This window comes from Salvelinus fontinalis, chromosome 8 (assembly GCF_029448725.1).
Source record: "Salvelinus fontinalis isolate EN_2023a chromosome 8, ASM2944872v1, whole genome shotgun sequence".
Classification (NCBI taxonomy): domain Eukaryota; kingdom Metazoa; phylum Chordata; class Actinopteri; order Salmoniformes; family Salmonidae; genus Salvelinus; species Salvelinus fontinalis.
In genome coordinates, this window is record NC_074672.1 from 12,890,029 (window position 1) to 12,905,550 (window position 15,522).

Below are 15,522 nucleotides of genomic sequence, written 5' to 3' on the forward strand. Positions count from 1 at the left end.
GGAGGAGGAGGAGGGGGAGTAAGGGGAGGAGGAGGACAAGGTGGAGGGAGAGTAAGGAGAGGAGGAGGAGGAAGAGGGGGAGTAAGGGGAGGAGGAGGAGGAGGAGGAGGAGGAGGAGGAGGAGGAGGAGGAGGAGGAGGAGGAGGAGGAGGAGAGGGGGTGGCTTTAGCTTGTGCTAGACACTGCCTGGACAGGAGACACCAGGGATTAAACCACTTCCTATGGAAATTACCCCAAATTAGTTTACTGTCCTCTTGTCAAGAAACAGCCTAACAAAGGCACATACCTACAGTACAGTACTACAGTGGCAACATCCAGCTGAATGTTCAACAGTTTGCAGCAGCAGTACCAGTCCTCTGAATCATTCAGTGTGACAACGTGCAGTAGCTTATCTATCTCACATTACTGCTTTGTTACTCACTGCCTCAACTAACTGATATCAAAGCTGTATTTCTCAATATTGAATTCCCTGGCTCTTGTCCTGGCTTCGTCTGTTTGTATGTTCGTTGTAGATTTTCTGTTTTATAGGATAGCTCACACTGCCTGTGTTTGTTATTAAAGGCCCAATGCAGCCGTTTTTATCTCAATATCAAATCATTTCTGGGTAACAATTACTGTGATTGTTTCAATTAAAATGGTCAAAAAGTACAATAGCATCTTAGCAAGAGCAATTTCTCAAGCAAAAATGTAGCTAGACTGTCTGAGAGTGGTCTGAGTGTGGAGGGAAAAACTGAAAATTAGTTATTTGGAAGTCTCTTATTGGCCTATTAAGTAATTTACCACCAGGCAGGCCAAAACTCTATCCCACCAAAACAGTCTGAAATTTCAGGTGGTCTGGTCAACCAGCTCTTACACTAAAAGGGCATTATCATAATTGTCATAATTTTACAGTATAATTACAAACTCATAGTGTGGAAATATATTTTTTTAAACACAGTAAAATCACATTTTTGACTGCACTGGGCCTTTATCTAAGTGGGCTGAAATACTGTTACGCTGGTGTTGGTGTGACACAATGTTTGAAAACGTGTCTCCGTCACCATCCTCTCTCCCTTTCTCCAAAGATACACTGACATTATGATACTTAATTCAATTGATGAAAATTCCTTTTCTATTTAATTTATTTTGGAGTATGAATTTCCATGCAGCACTGCTTGAATTTTACACTTATCCTATAATCGTGTCAGAAAAATAGTTAGGCTATAGTTGTTGCTATAGTTGTTGTTGAAATGACGTTCTGACTGCTCTAATAGTTGATTGTTTGTACATATGTTGGATTTTTGTGGTTGACAGTGTGTGTTCTGAAGTGGCAGACAAAAAAAAGCTTATGGCTGTTACCCTTTTCAAGAAGTTGTTAAGCATATTTTTATACACGTCAATATAATATTTTATATATAAATTGTTGGTTTATGTAATGACCTACAATGCCATGTATTTTTATATTGTCAGCAGTTTTTTAATTTAAAAACAGAGGTTATTTTATTTATTTGCTAGGGAGAGCATTGTGCTTTGGAGGCGGTAGCACCCTCATGGCGAAACTCACCACACACATCTGAGCTATTCAACTGCTGTACATGTTATGATTTTTATTTCAATTTTTTTTAAATTTAATTTATACTTTGACCATTTAATATTGGAATGTATCATGATACTGTTTTGCTTATGGCACACCCTATTACAATGCTAATTTTGGTAAATTAAGTTTGAATATGTTACAGTTACTTACTTGTCTTTGAATTGTGTGATAAACTGTGTGATTAGATCATTTCTATTTCTCACCCATCTTGTTGTGCCAATGTATGTGCTGTGATGGTAGGGCCATGCACAGGGGCCTATATTTACAAAGCCTAAAATAAAAAAATGATATCAAAATAAATAACAATAAATACATATATTATATAAAAAAGAGCATTACGGTGTGTTTTATTTGTGAGTTCCACCAGTGCAGTAGCTGTAGTGGTATCGAGTCTCATTCATTTTACAAAGCTGCTTAGTCATAGTCACAATCTGAAGCACTTTGTCACAAGGTATAGCACAGCTACTCTGCTAGCCACTGTTCTCTTATGTCAGCTGAGCTGATTTAAAATGACTGTTAATAAGATTTAATAACTGTCTCTGTTCAGATCACGTTAAGATAAACCAACAAGTTAAAGATGAACCAACACGTTATTAACATGTATGTAGTAGGAATGAATAGGCATTAGTATGACTTTTTCTAGGGGATGCAAAGGACAATTTGTTCCAGCATCTACAGTATACAAGGACACATGCCTGTTTCCAAGGAAACAGCATAGAATATCCTATTTGTCAATGCATAAGAATTTGAAATGCAGGTCTCGCAGAGGATGATGCAGGAAAGTAAGCAGTGTCCTTTGTTAAATCACACCACATGTCCTACTTCTGTATCTAGGGTGGTTACATTTGCTATTCTTAGGAAAGTGAATATACGAGACATCCTATAGCTACCCTCTCTGTGCACAAAATGAACAATCTAAATGTGCTCAGATGGAAGACATCAAAATGCTATGTAATTAACATTGCTTGTAGTATATCCTATATAAGAGCAGGGTTTATATGCAGACATAAAGACAAGATATATTCAACTAAAGCCCAATGTGATGATGATCAGTATGGGTTAATAATGTCGATTCCACCAAATGTATGCATTTAAACATGCAGAGTATAATCCATTTCTGTTGCAATGCTGTAGTTATTAGTGGCCCGAAGCATATGAGAGATGGAATGTCAGAAGTAATAACAGAGTGGAGGGTCTATGTCCCAAATGGCACCCTATTCCCTGTAGTACACTATATGGTGCCCTGGTCAAAAGTCGTGCACTATAGGGGTCCTGTTCAAAAGTAGTGCACTAAATAGGGAATAGTGTAATCTGCGATGCACACACCCCATGACATTGGAGCTGCTCTAAGGCCAGTGATGGTGAAAATAAGGGGATAACACCAGGCAAAGGAGAACAGTGTAACAAGAGTAATAGAATTATGCAAAATTGGGAAACTAACCTTAATCTGATGGATCCCTTGTCATGTTTCTGTTTGAGTAGGTCTACACAGTTAATAAGAAAAGAGATGAGTGTATCATGTGAATCATTTGGACAACAAGCTTGTTTCAGTCAAATTTAGTCATAGGCACTGCTGTGAGTGAGATAGGTAGATGAGGGCTGCAACTTTTCTAGTGAGAAAATTCCTCTATGATCAATTCATCAACGGTGTAATGTTTGTCTTCTATGGAATTTGTCTTTGGGAAGCTCAAGTACTGCACATATGCAGGATTTAGCTTCTTTACTTTCATCGTCGAACTTTATTCTCCTTATAGGAAAGCTCTGCATTGCTACAGTGTAGCAGAACTGTGAGGACAGCTCTAGTATCCTATTACGGTTAGTCACTAGTCAGTAACATTTTTACATGAAAGAAATTGACAAGTTTCCGCCTATAAGATCACATGACATGATTGTAACATCTCTTTGGTTTTTCACAACTGTCCATCACCTGAACACACAGGTGGACCAACACAACAGGGGTCAGCAGTTCAGTTCCTCAATATTTTTTTTGAGACTAGCTGGACTGGAATATATCTGAGTTTGGAATCCAAAACTATTGTTAAAACAAGCACAAATGTAGGCTAATACTGATCTGAATTCAGACGGGATTGCTCCGGTAACATTACGCAGTGACACCGGGAAGTCAGTTTGCGAAAGATCAGAATCGGGAGAAGAAAAAATAAAGTTCACACGCAAGGCAAAGCCAGGCAAGCTCTACGATGGCGTCCAGCGGTAACGCTGTTTCCAGTCCTATGGTGATATTGGCTCCAAAAACCAAAACCAAAAAGAAACATTTTGTGCAGCAAAAGGTGAAGGTCTTTCGTGCCAGTGGCCCAGTTTTGAGCGTTTTTATGTGGGGTGTAAATCATTCGGTGAGTATTAAACGTTTTCAATGTTAGTATTTCTAGCTTACCTAACCTAACTAGCTATCTAACGTTACAGTAGCTAGATAATTTTTACATTCAGTTAGCTGTCTAACCTAGCTGTCAGTGTAGCTAACTGACTAACTTATGCGCATTCAGTAGAAATGTAACATTAACGAAACAAACCGTTCCGATAACAAGTTAACTGGGTTAATGTCTGGTTGATTGCTAAACGCGTTGGCTAGAGTTGTTTATGTCAGTAACACTAGCAGCAAGCTAACTAACCAACTTGCTGCTGGCTACTAGCTAACTATCAGCTGACACTGAAGTGTGTCGCGTCATGGACTGTGTGTTGTTTGGGCTTTGCTGATAGAAAAGTTAGCCAGTGTGGTCCCTAATGACCGGGCTATAGGGCAGGCTGTCATAAAAATAATTTCCATCTTGTTTGCTATCTATTAACTGCATGTTTAACCCTCATGATGATCCCATGTTTAATCCTCATGATATGTGTTCTCCCATGATGAAAGCCTAGTAACGTTAGCTAATGGGAGTACCGTACTTATTTATGTTTGTCTGCAGATTAATGACCTAAACCAAGTGCCTGTTCCTGTCATGCTGCTGCCTGATGACTTCAGAGCAAACACTAAGATCAAAGTCAACAATCACCTCTTCAACAAGTAATGTTTACTTACTCTTGTCAATACTGTTTCTCTCATATATATATATATATATATATATATATATATATGCTAATTGCATATATATGTCACTAAATTAGTTACATATTCTCATCTTTCACCTATGGCAAAAAGTAAGAAATTATTTTGGTATGTTACACCGGGAAGGAATGGTAAGAAAGAGAGTAAACACTGCAAGTCGTTGAGAATTTGTTCAACATTCCCTTGCAGAGAGAATCTACCGGGACATTTTAAGTTTAAAGAATACTGTCCCCAAGTGTTCCGCAATCTTCGGGAGCGCTTCGGAATTGAGGATCTCGACTACCAGGTATGAGTGTTGCTATGTTTGATACAACTTTGGAAACTCCCACTAGCCCATACCTTCACCCATCCAATGCTTTTAGATTTGTGAGAAGTAGTGAACCAGGAGATGTTATTGGGACACACCGATGGACAAGGCGAATGACTATTAAAACAATAAATGTGAAGTTTATCATCATGCAGTTGATTTTTAAGCACACCTGTTTTCTCTCTCATCCCTGTAGGTGTCGTTGACCCGCAGCCCTCCTGTAAGAGGTGGGGACACCCAGGGGGAGGGGATCCTCCTGACCTCCTACGACCGCACGCTGGTCATAAAGCAGATCTCTAGTGAGGACGTGGCAGACATGCACGGCATCCTGTCTGAATACCACCAGGTAATGTAATGACACCCAGGCTGTGGGCAGCTGAATTAACCTCTATTCGAAGCCTGTGGATGTGTCCCAAATGGCATCATATTCCCATTTTATAGTTCGCTACTTTGGTGAAGTTTTGCAATGCTTTACTGGGTCAAATGAACAGTGCATTTGATAAACAAAAACTTTGGTTGGATGCGTCAATAGCATTACAATATTGTGGGCTTCCTTGAATTGCAAATTAGCATCTTATACTTTGTCTCATGGTCTGGTCTGTACTCTGTTAATACTGTAGTATGTTATTGTAATAGGGTGGTATGACTGTTCTTCCATGCCTCTTGTTTTGCACGACTAGGTGAGGAGAGACAATATTTGGAGATTAATTGGTCAGTATGCTTTTTCACATCAGTTTAGCAGCTATTCTAATTGAACTTGGCATTAATCAATTCGGGCTAAAGAGAGGGAAAATATTTTGGCATACATTTCATTTGAAAGCCTTTGGACTCGCCAATCCATTCACCAGATGTGAATTTCTGGTTAGCAGAGGAACGAGTTGCCTTGCTCGTGTTCAAAATTGTGTCTTGGATTAGGCCGTCCTTGTCCATAATCGTATTCATTATACTTTTTTTTAAAGGCTAAACTGATCCTACATCAGCACTTTGACCTTGAGGCCCTGGTTATTTAAACAGCCGTATTAGGCTAGAGTGTATGTGCATGCGTGGGTCATTTGTGACTGAATGAACAGATTATTATTATTATTATCATCGGAGCAGCAGAGCTCTTGAGTCTGCACTGCAATTTTTTATTTTTACATCTCTATTTTTGGATCCCAAATGGCCCATCGGGCTCTGGTCAAAAGCAGACCTGCCAACCTGAACACATTTTGCGTACCATGCACGCAATTCGAGGTCAAAGTATGCTGGTACAAAAAAAACTAAAATATGCAAAAATAGGCCTCTAGTTGGCACATTTTGTATTTTTTGACTCAACCGTCTGAAGTTGGAGTTGAGCTAATCCGAGGATTTGGGTGAGGACAAATTATCTCTACCGCATTGTCAGTTGGTAAATTCAGAGCATTTCGCTCTCGGAGCGTTCAGAGTGCACACTGGATGCTCTGGCCGAGGAGTAGGGTTGATCCGAGCGTTCTGACCTCACAACAGCAGTCAAGCACCTGAGCTAACTGGCTAATTTTTGCTAGCTTGCAGGCTACTTCCAGACACAAATGAGAGCACACCTCACTCTGGCCATTTTACTCGCTCTTGCAGAGCTGGTTAGGCTGTTTTCGTGTTATCCAGAGCGTTGGAGATTGCAACTGTGCTGCTGGCAACAATTTCATGCCGCTTTTTTTGCAAAAGTTTACCGACACTGGCCGTATTCAATAGGTGTTGAGCGTTCGTAAATTCATCAGTTATTCTGCGCTCTGGCAGTCAGATGAGTGCTCTGAAATCGGAGTAGATGGCTGTCACGAACCGGCTCAAAGCCCGTAACAAAAGGGAGACAACGTGGAGAAAAGGAGTAACAAAATATATATTTATTAACTAAAGTAACTAAGTATAATATACAATGGTGTGTGTAATCAGTAATCAGTAGTGTAAGTGAGTGTTTTGCATGCATGAATGTGATAATGCAGGGTGTTGAAAGATGCTAAAACAAACAAAAAACCACCAAGAAACACAAACAAATCTATCAAGGTGTCTGCCTGGAGAGAGTCTTCCCATGAATGGGGAAGTGGTGTATTTATCCTGGGAGACACCGGGCCCAGGTGTCTCCCATGTAGCTGACGACCCTCCCAAATCCGCCCACGGACATCCTAATAAGGAAACAAGAACACAGAGAGAATACGGCAGACAGAGTGGGAGGGTCGTCACAATGGCCGGAGTGAATTTACGAACGCACCCAAAGCAAGAACACTTTCTGGCCTTGTTGGATTAGCTCAGGCACGGAGATCTGTAACTAGCTCCTATAGGCCTAGTTCAGTTGTTTAATATTCTAAATAGCCTACAGTAAACTAGACTACTACATTGCATCCAGTAATTGAATTATTCAAAATGTTCTCCACAAACTAAATTAAGCCAGTTTAAATGTTCACTGGTATCCACATAAAGATGGCTATTAATTAGAATAATCATTATCCCCTATATTTAACCTTGAAAAGGTTTAAGGTTTAACCTTGAAAACCTTGAGTGTCAATAGCTACGTTTCCATCCAATTGGGGACAGATCTAACTGCAAATATTCTATAACCCGCATGAAGAAAATGTTAATGTGCCGAATTCAAATCTAAAGTACAATGTGTTTTCATTCGGATTTTCAACTCTGAAAGTTTTGTCACAAAAACTGTTGCGTTGAATAGAAATGTGCCTATTCTGGTTTTGGTACGTGGGTTCTAGCCACCAGTTTGCAGATGCACTGCAGGTAGGGTGGTCTACCTGATGAGATTATTACGAATAAGAGTGAGAATATTTTTGGGGGTCAAACGGTGGTCAAGCATCGATCATCATGCCACCAGAATAAAACCCTCGATATTTATAGGAAAGGAACATCAAGATCACCGTGCACTTTCACCACACTGAGAAGTTCATCATAACTTATTTGATCTGTAGCCTAATAAACTGCTTGGTCTCCCTAGTCATAGTGGGAGGACCACACACACCATACCATCGCGTTTTCTTCGATATGATGGTTATTATATCAATATTTGCATGTAAAGGTGTTTCAACCACTAACAAATTATCTGTCAGAATATAAAATTGTACCAAAACAACATGTTTTCATCACAGCTGTCATGATTTCTTTTATTTACGGTATGACCTTACTTGCATGAAAACCACATTTCCATCCCAAGTTAATGAGACCACCTCAATTTAATTTAGGATCAAACACAAGACTTCTGTGTTGGCTACATTGTTTGATATACACTGAACAAAAATATAAACGCAACATGTAAAGTGTTGGTCCAATGTTTCATGAGCTGAAATAAAAGATCCCAGAAATATTCCATATGCACAAAAATGTTATTTCTCTAAAATCCTTGTTAGTGACCATTTCTCCTTTGCCAAGATAATCCTTCCACCTGGCAAGGTTGGCATTTCAAGAAGCTGGTTAAACAGCAGGATCATTACGTTGCAGTTGTAAATGAGAACTTGTTCTCAACTGGCCTACCTAGTTAAATAAAATACAATTGCACAGGTGCACCTTGTGTTGGGGTCAATAAAAGGCCACTCTATAATGTGTAGATTTGTCACACAACGCAATGCCACAGATGTCTCAAGTTTTGAGAAAGTGCAATTGGCATGCTGACTGCTGGAATGTCCACTAGAGCTGTTGCCAGAGAATTTAATGTTAATTTCTCTACCATAAGCTGCTTCCAACATTGTTTTAGAGAATTTGGCAGTACATCCAACTGGCTTCACAACTGCAGACCACGTGTATGGTGTCTTGTGGGCAAGCGGTTTGCTGATATCAACGTTGTGAACAGCGTGTGCATGGTGGGGTTATGGTATGGACAGGCATAAGCTACGGTCAACGAACATAATAGCATTTTATTGATGGCAATTTGGATGCACAGCGATACCATGACGAGATCCTGAGGCCCATTGTCACGCCATTCATTAAACATTACCTCATGTTTTAGCATGTTAATGCACAACCCCATGTCGCAAGGATCTGTACACACTTCCTGGAAGCTGAACATGTCCCAGTTTTTCCATGGCCTGCATACCCCCCAGACATGTCACCCATTTAGCATGTTTGGATGCTCTGGATCTATGTGTACGACAGCGTGTTCCAGTTCTCGCCAATATTGAACAACTTCGCACAGCCATTGAAGTGGAGTGGGACAACATTCCAAGGGCCGCAATCAACATTCTGATCAACTCCATGCGAAGGAGATGTTGTGCTGCATGAGGCAAATGATCACACCAGATGCTGACTGGTTTTCTGATCCACGCCCCTACTTTCTTTTTTTAAAGGTACAGTATCTGTGACCAACAGATGCGTATGTGTATTCCCAGTCATGTGAAATCCATAGATTAGGGCCTAATGCATGTATTTTAAGTGACTGATTTCCTCATATGAACTGTAACTCAGTAAAATCTTTGAGATTGTTTCATGTTGCATTTTATATTTTTGTTCAGTATAATTTAAGACTAGGTTTCAGGAAATGGCAGTCACAGGTTTTTCAAAAATGCTAAATGCTCCAAGTTCCTGAGGGGGAAGTTGATTGACACCCTCAGGACCTCCTCCCTACCAAACCTTAGGCCTACATCTGCACTACCTTGTCAGAAAATCCTAAGGAGCCCTGATTGTACATTTACATGTATTTCTAGTGAGTTACTGAAGAGCCGCCAATAATTACAAAGTACCCATAAGTCTATAACCTACCATTTATACTGAGCCAGTCTTCTGCCAACATCATTATTAGGCAAAAAAAATGCCTTTTGCCTATGATTTGAGCAGTGTGGGTGTGGCATGCTCGCTGTTGTGGGCTCTGCAGAGCAGGGGGTGCCGCTACCTCATTGAATTGGTACTCATTCTTCAAGGTTGTTAGGTCAGAAAAAGTAGTGCACTATATAGGGAAAGTAGGGGGGTGCCATTTGGGACTTGGCTTATGTGTTCTGGGGGCGTTGTTTACCTTGCATCCCATCCACATTGCCACTGCCGCTCACTTTGGCTCCATGCAGACCGCAAAGAATAGAAGCGGAGAATATAAATAGTACAGTAGTCTTTTCAAAGCATCATATCTTTTGTTAGCATTCTGCTAGCTACATTGTGTTCCAGTCAGGAGACTCTGAATGAGGTCAGTTTAAAGTGTGTCCCTTTTTTAATAGATCAGTCTGCGTGGGAACACATTTGTAACCTGGATAGAGACGGAGAAAGAGGGACAGGACGTAAGACAGGGAGATGGAGAGCGCAGTTTGGTTGAAAAACAGTATGAAAAACATTTCGATTTCATCTTCAACCAGGGGTGAAAGGAGTCATGTGAATGCATAATGAATGTACTTTGGACAGTACTGGTGTGTGTTTTTTGACCACGGCCCTATGGGTGCCATTTCAGACACAACCATAGTCTATTTGCTGTTCATTCTTTCCTGTCTTCTCCCTGGCTGCAGCACATAGTGAAGTGCCACGGCAGCACTCTGCTGCCCCAGTTCCTGGGGATGTACCGCGTGGGTGTGGAGAATGAGGAGACCTACCTGATCGTCATGAGGAACATGTTCAGTCACAGACTGGTGGTGCACAGGAAGTACGACCTTAAGGTGAGAGGGAGAGACTCATGCAAACACACACACACACACACACAGTACAATGTCAAGGTGAGAGAGACACACACACACCTAGATATACACAAACTTCCAGGTTTTCCAGAATTCTTGATTGGGGATTTTTGCTTATTCCCTTCTTATTCCGGCAATCTTCCAACCGGGATTTCTGGGAAACCTGGGCATTTAGGTAAAGTTATCCTAGACTCACCTGTTGTATAATTCTTGTTTCATTAGCCACTTCATGATTTCCATTCAGAGGTCATATAATCCCTGACCTTGCCTATTAACCTCTTATCTTATTGATACTCAGGGCTCTCTGGTGTCTCGTGAAGCAAGTGACAAAGAGCGGGTAAGGAGACTAAGAATGTGTATCTCACCCAACCATACACTACCGTTCAAAAGTTTGGGGTCACTTAGAAATGTCCTTGTTTTTGAAAGAAAAGCAGATTTTTCTGTCCATTTAAAATAACATCAAATTTATCAGAAATACCATGTAGACATTGGTAATGTTGTAAATTACTATTGTAGCTGGAAACGGCTGATTTGTAATGGAATATCTACATAGGTCTACAGAGGCCCATTATCAGCAACCATCACTCCTGTGTTCCAATGGCACGTTGTGTTAGCTAATCCAAGTTTATAATTTTTAAAGGCTAATTGATCATTAGAAAACCCTTTTGCAATTACGTTAGCACAGCTGAAAACTTGTTCTGATTTAAAGAAGCAATAAAACTGGCCTTTTAGACTAGTTGAGTATCTGGAGAATCAGCATTTGTGGGTTCGATTACAGGTACAAAATGGGCAGAAACAAAGAACTTTCTTCTGAAACTTGTCAGTCTATTCTTGTTCTGAGAAATGAAGGCTATTCCATGAGAAATTACCAAGAAACGGAAGATCTGGTACAACGCTGTGTACTATTCCCTTCACAGAACAGGTCAAACGGGCACTAACCAGAATAGAAAGAGGAGTGGGAGGCCCCGGTGCACAACTGAGCAACAGCATAAGTACATTAGAGTGTCTAAGAGGCGACTCCGGGATGCTGGCTTTCTAGGCAGAGTTACAAAGAAAAATCCGTATATCAGACTGGCCAATTAAAAGCAAAGATTAAGATGGGCAAAAGAACACAGATACTGGACAGAGGAACTCTGCCTTAAAGGCCAGCATCCCGGAGTTGCCTCTTCACTGTTGACATTGAGACTGGTGTTTTGCGGGTACTATTTAATGAAGCTGCCAGTTGAGGACTTGTGAGGCGTCTGTTTCTCAAACTAGGCACTCTAATGTACTTTTCTTCTTGCTCAGTTGTGCACCGGGGCCTCCCACTCTTTCTATTCTGGTTAGAGCCAGTTTGCGCTGTTCTGTGAAGGGAGCTAATGATCAATTAGCCTTTTTTTAAATTATAAACTTGGATTAGATAACACAACGTGCCATTGGAACACAGGAGTGATGGTTGCTGATAATGGGCCTCTGTAAGCCTATGTAGATATTCCATAAAAAATCTGCCGTTTCCAGCTACAATAGTCATTTACGACATTAACAATGTCTACACTGTATTTCGGATCACCTTGATATTTTAATGGACAGAAAATGTGATTTTCTTTCAAAAACAAAGACATTTCTAACTGACCCCAATCTTTTGAACGGTAGTGTACATGTGAAAATTGCCTTTCTTATTACAGTACATTTTCTAAATTCATGTCATTACTTTCTTTGGAAAATTCACATGCGTCTGTTTCAATGTTTCATAACTGTCCCTCAGGTGAAAGAGCTCCCCACCTACAAGGACATGGATTTCAGAAACAACATGCAGAAGGTGTATGTGAATGAGGAGCAGAAGGAGAAGGTCATGGAGAAACTCAACAGAGATGTGGAGGTAAGGTGACCTCCACAGAACTCGAAGGGGAACTAGAACTATAATTTGTGTTTTGATGTTTTCAGTTCTAGAACCTGCCTTCCTATTCTATTTTAGGAATCTACCACAAGGTGGTAGTAGAAACATTGTTTGTTACCATGATATCATCATCTCCATCCATAGTAATCGTTTGGTGTGTGTCCTGTAGTTTCTGGTCAAGCTAAAGATCATGGACTACAGCCTGCTATTGGGTATTCACGATGTGGGTCGGGCTGAGAGGGAGGAGGAGGAAGGAGAGGAGCCCTCCAATGAGGAAGAGGGGGAGCCTGAGAACGGCCTGACGCAGGCCCCTAACGTGGGGTCCTACGGTACGTCTCCTGAGGGCATCGCTGGCTACATGGCCTCCTGCAAGCCCCTGGAGCCCGGGGAATTTGACCCCTACGTGGATGTGTACGCCATGAGGAGTGCCCCTGGTGAGTTCCAGGCAAAGTTGTGAAATTACACGGTTGGGGTCAATTCAAGCAATTGGATTCTCCATTTTACCTACTGAATTTAATTAATTTATGATCTTACTCCTGTCATGGATTTACAGCTCCACTGCAATTTGGGTAATTTGTGTTTTTGAGCAGTGACTATTTTGCATCTCTCTCTGTTTCCCCCCTCAGGAGCCCCTCAGAGGGAGGTGTACTTCATGGGTCTGATAGACGTTCTGACACAGTACGACACCAAGAAGAAAGCTGCTCACGCAGCCAAAACTGTCAAGCATGGGGTGAGTGAAAAGGGAGAAGGATGGGGGGTTAGTTAGGGTCTGTCCTATTAGATATCATTTAGATTCAGAATGCTAGGAATATATTGAGAAATGAGCTTTCATTCCACCTTATGATATTAGATGCAATGTAATTATCATTGCATACTGTGTCCATTTCTGCTTTTCTAACGTCATTCTCTGTTCATAAATAATTGAAAGTTACCTAATCCCAATTGTCTTCTTTACCCTTGTTTTCCAATGTTGGGCTGATCTAATCTGAGATTAGTATCTCGTATTAGATACCTTATTTGTTCAAATTCAACTGTAAAATTAGCATTTCATTGATACTTTTCATTCCTAATATGAGATGTTCAGTCTGACGTTATCCCTTCTCTATGCCTCTGCAGGCTGGTGCTGAAATCTCCACTGTCCACCCAGAACAGTATGCCAAGCGATTTCGTGATTTCATCTCCAACATCTTTGCATAGCAGGACGTTATAACCACCACTGCTACAACCAAACCTTTCCCATTTAGATTTGAAGCTTTTCTTTTACTTTTGTTCTGCTATACATTTATATCATGAAACATTGCCCCAAAAAATGTACACACACAGATTATTTTAGTCTGATCTCACACCAGACTCTTTCCATTGTTGTAATGTATTATTGACTGATATTTATGAGAAGAATGTGATAAGCACTCTGACTGACTTTGGAGCCAAGGGTACTTAGGCTAATACTGCTGCTTGTGTCCTAGAGATGTTACACTGAAAAGGATTGATTAGACTTAATGGGACAACCTGAGATTGATACATTGACTGCTTTCTTGTTGTTTGAATCCCTGCTTGACCCTTTAACCCAGTCAGTTGAAATCCTGGGTCGTGTCCATTTGAAGCACCAGACAGGAGAAAAGGTTTGAAACTGAGTGAAACAGGAAGCTACAACACTACCAATGACTAGATACTAACTACCTGAACTTGTCCAATAAGAAATCATTGCTATTTTAGTGCTACTGAACACGACCCTGGATTGGTCCGATCTACTGAGTGAGAATGCTAATATAACTGGACATGGGAACATATCAGTGTAGTAAACCCTACAGTAAATATCAGAGCACTTTGTTTCAAAGGGAAAGCCTTGTGGGATTTGACATGAACATCCCTCATCTCACTTTGGATCATATGGAGTCTGTGTTTCCTCTAGAATTTCAGCAGTGGGGGCAAGGGTAGCTGGGGTGACGGGACATTCTAGCTGTTCCCATAGACTTCTAGTCATTGAGCCAATGACTTATCTATTTAAAAGCGCGTCTGCAGAAATTATATATAAATGTTGCAGCGGTGGTTCAACGCTGCCAAATGAATATAGGGGAAACATTGAGCATTTTGCTATCAATATTGGGCTTGGGACCAGAACCCATTGTTGGACTGACAAAATGTTCTGTTGAACATATTGATTGCTGCACATTTTTTTGCGCATCAAACAGCATTTTTAAAATAAGCACTTCTCAAGAATGATGGGGAATAAAAGTAGCTTGAGTGCCAGTCTGTCTGTGCTATCATACCAACTGCCTTTCACACATTGTCATGGCAAACATGTTTTGTCTTGACAATGACAGCAATGGAGTTGCCAAGAGCACAAACCGATCTGGGAACAGACTAGAATTAAAGATCAGTAGAGATTGATGGTCTGTGCTTGGTCAAATTTGACTACTACTACTATTAGATAATCCATTGAAGAACCAGCTTGGTATTATGTGTTACTCGTAGAATATAGCACTACATTTCAGTTGCTTTATGCAATTCGATAGCCTTAAATGTGTGATGTCGAGTTTTCTAGTATAGAAGTTGAATACACTGTTATGGCTGAATAGGTACAGTAGGAATATGTGATGCCTTGTGACCATTGTGATTGCACAGCCTATATTTTTGCTAATCAGCTTTTGGACCAAAATATATTTTACAAAAGATTTTCTGAAATGTGTTGGAATATTTTTCTATATATTTTACATGAAAATGTAGACCTTGTCTAGACAAATCTCTCCTCATCTTCCTGTAGTGTTAGATACATAAAATCACAGAGTTCAGGCGACCAGGTCGGCTCAATGAAAACAGCTAACCAAGATGGAGGAAAGAGATTTCCTCTCTTGGGGAATTTATCCATACATGCATTACGTATGATGTGTGAATAGAGTGCCATTTGGGACAGGGACATGGAGAAGTTCAACCTTCCTGTTTACGGTCAGGATGAAACTCTGCTAGTTTGGTTGGTACCTGTACATCGGGGTTATTAATTCCTAGTGCGTGTCAGCTGATCGGACTGTGAGTTTGGTTAGGGGTACAGTTGATAGGGCTGTGCGTTTGGTTTGGGGTACAGTGGATAGGGCTGTGCGTTTG

The 15,522-nt window shown here is 40.7% G+C and overlaps 1 protein-coding gene across 1 annotated transcript; it reads left to right on the plus strand.

Annotated features, from left to right (window-relative positions):
• Positions 1-3,502: 3,502 nt before the first annotated feature.
• Positions 3,503-15,095, plus strand: pip4k2ca (phosphatidylinositol-5-phosphate 4-kinase, type II, gamma a). The gene is made up of 10 exons (XM_055931137.1): positions 3,503-3,927; positions 4,498-4,595; positions 4,827-4,923; positions 5,141-5,290; positions 10,380-10,526; positions 10,843-10,881; positions 12,289-12,402; positions 12,590-12,854; positions 13,047-13,150; positions 13,537-15,095. The coding sequence occupies exons 1-10, from the start codon at positions 3,775-3,777 to the stop codon at positions 13,615-13,617; spliced, it is 1,248 nt and encodes a 415-aa protein (XP_055787112.1). The 5' UTR covers positions 3,503-3,774; the 3' UTR covers positions 13,618-15,095.
• The last annotated feature ends 427 nt before the right edge of the window (positions 15,096-15,522 follow it).

Excerpts from the sequence above, each read along its gene's own strand:
- pip4k2ca (XM_055931137.1), top strand. The coding sequence starts at position 3,775 with ATGGCGTCCAGCGGTAACGCTGTTTCCAGTCCTATGGTGATATTGGCT. Across the intron at positions 4,596-4,826 it reads AACAATCACCTCTTCAACAA|AGAGAATCTACCGGGACATT; the intron begins GTAATGTTTACT and ends ATTCCCTTGCAG. Across the intron at positions 4,924-5,140 it reads TTGAGGATCTCGACTACCAG|GTGTCGTTGACCCGCAGCCC; the intron begins GTATGAGTGTTG and ends TCATCCCTGTAG.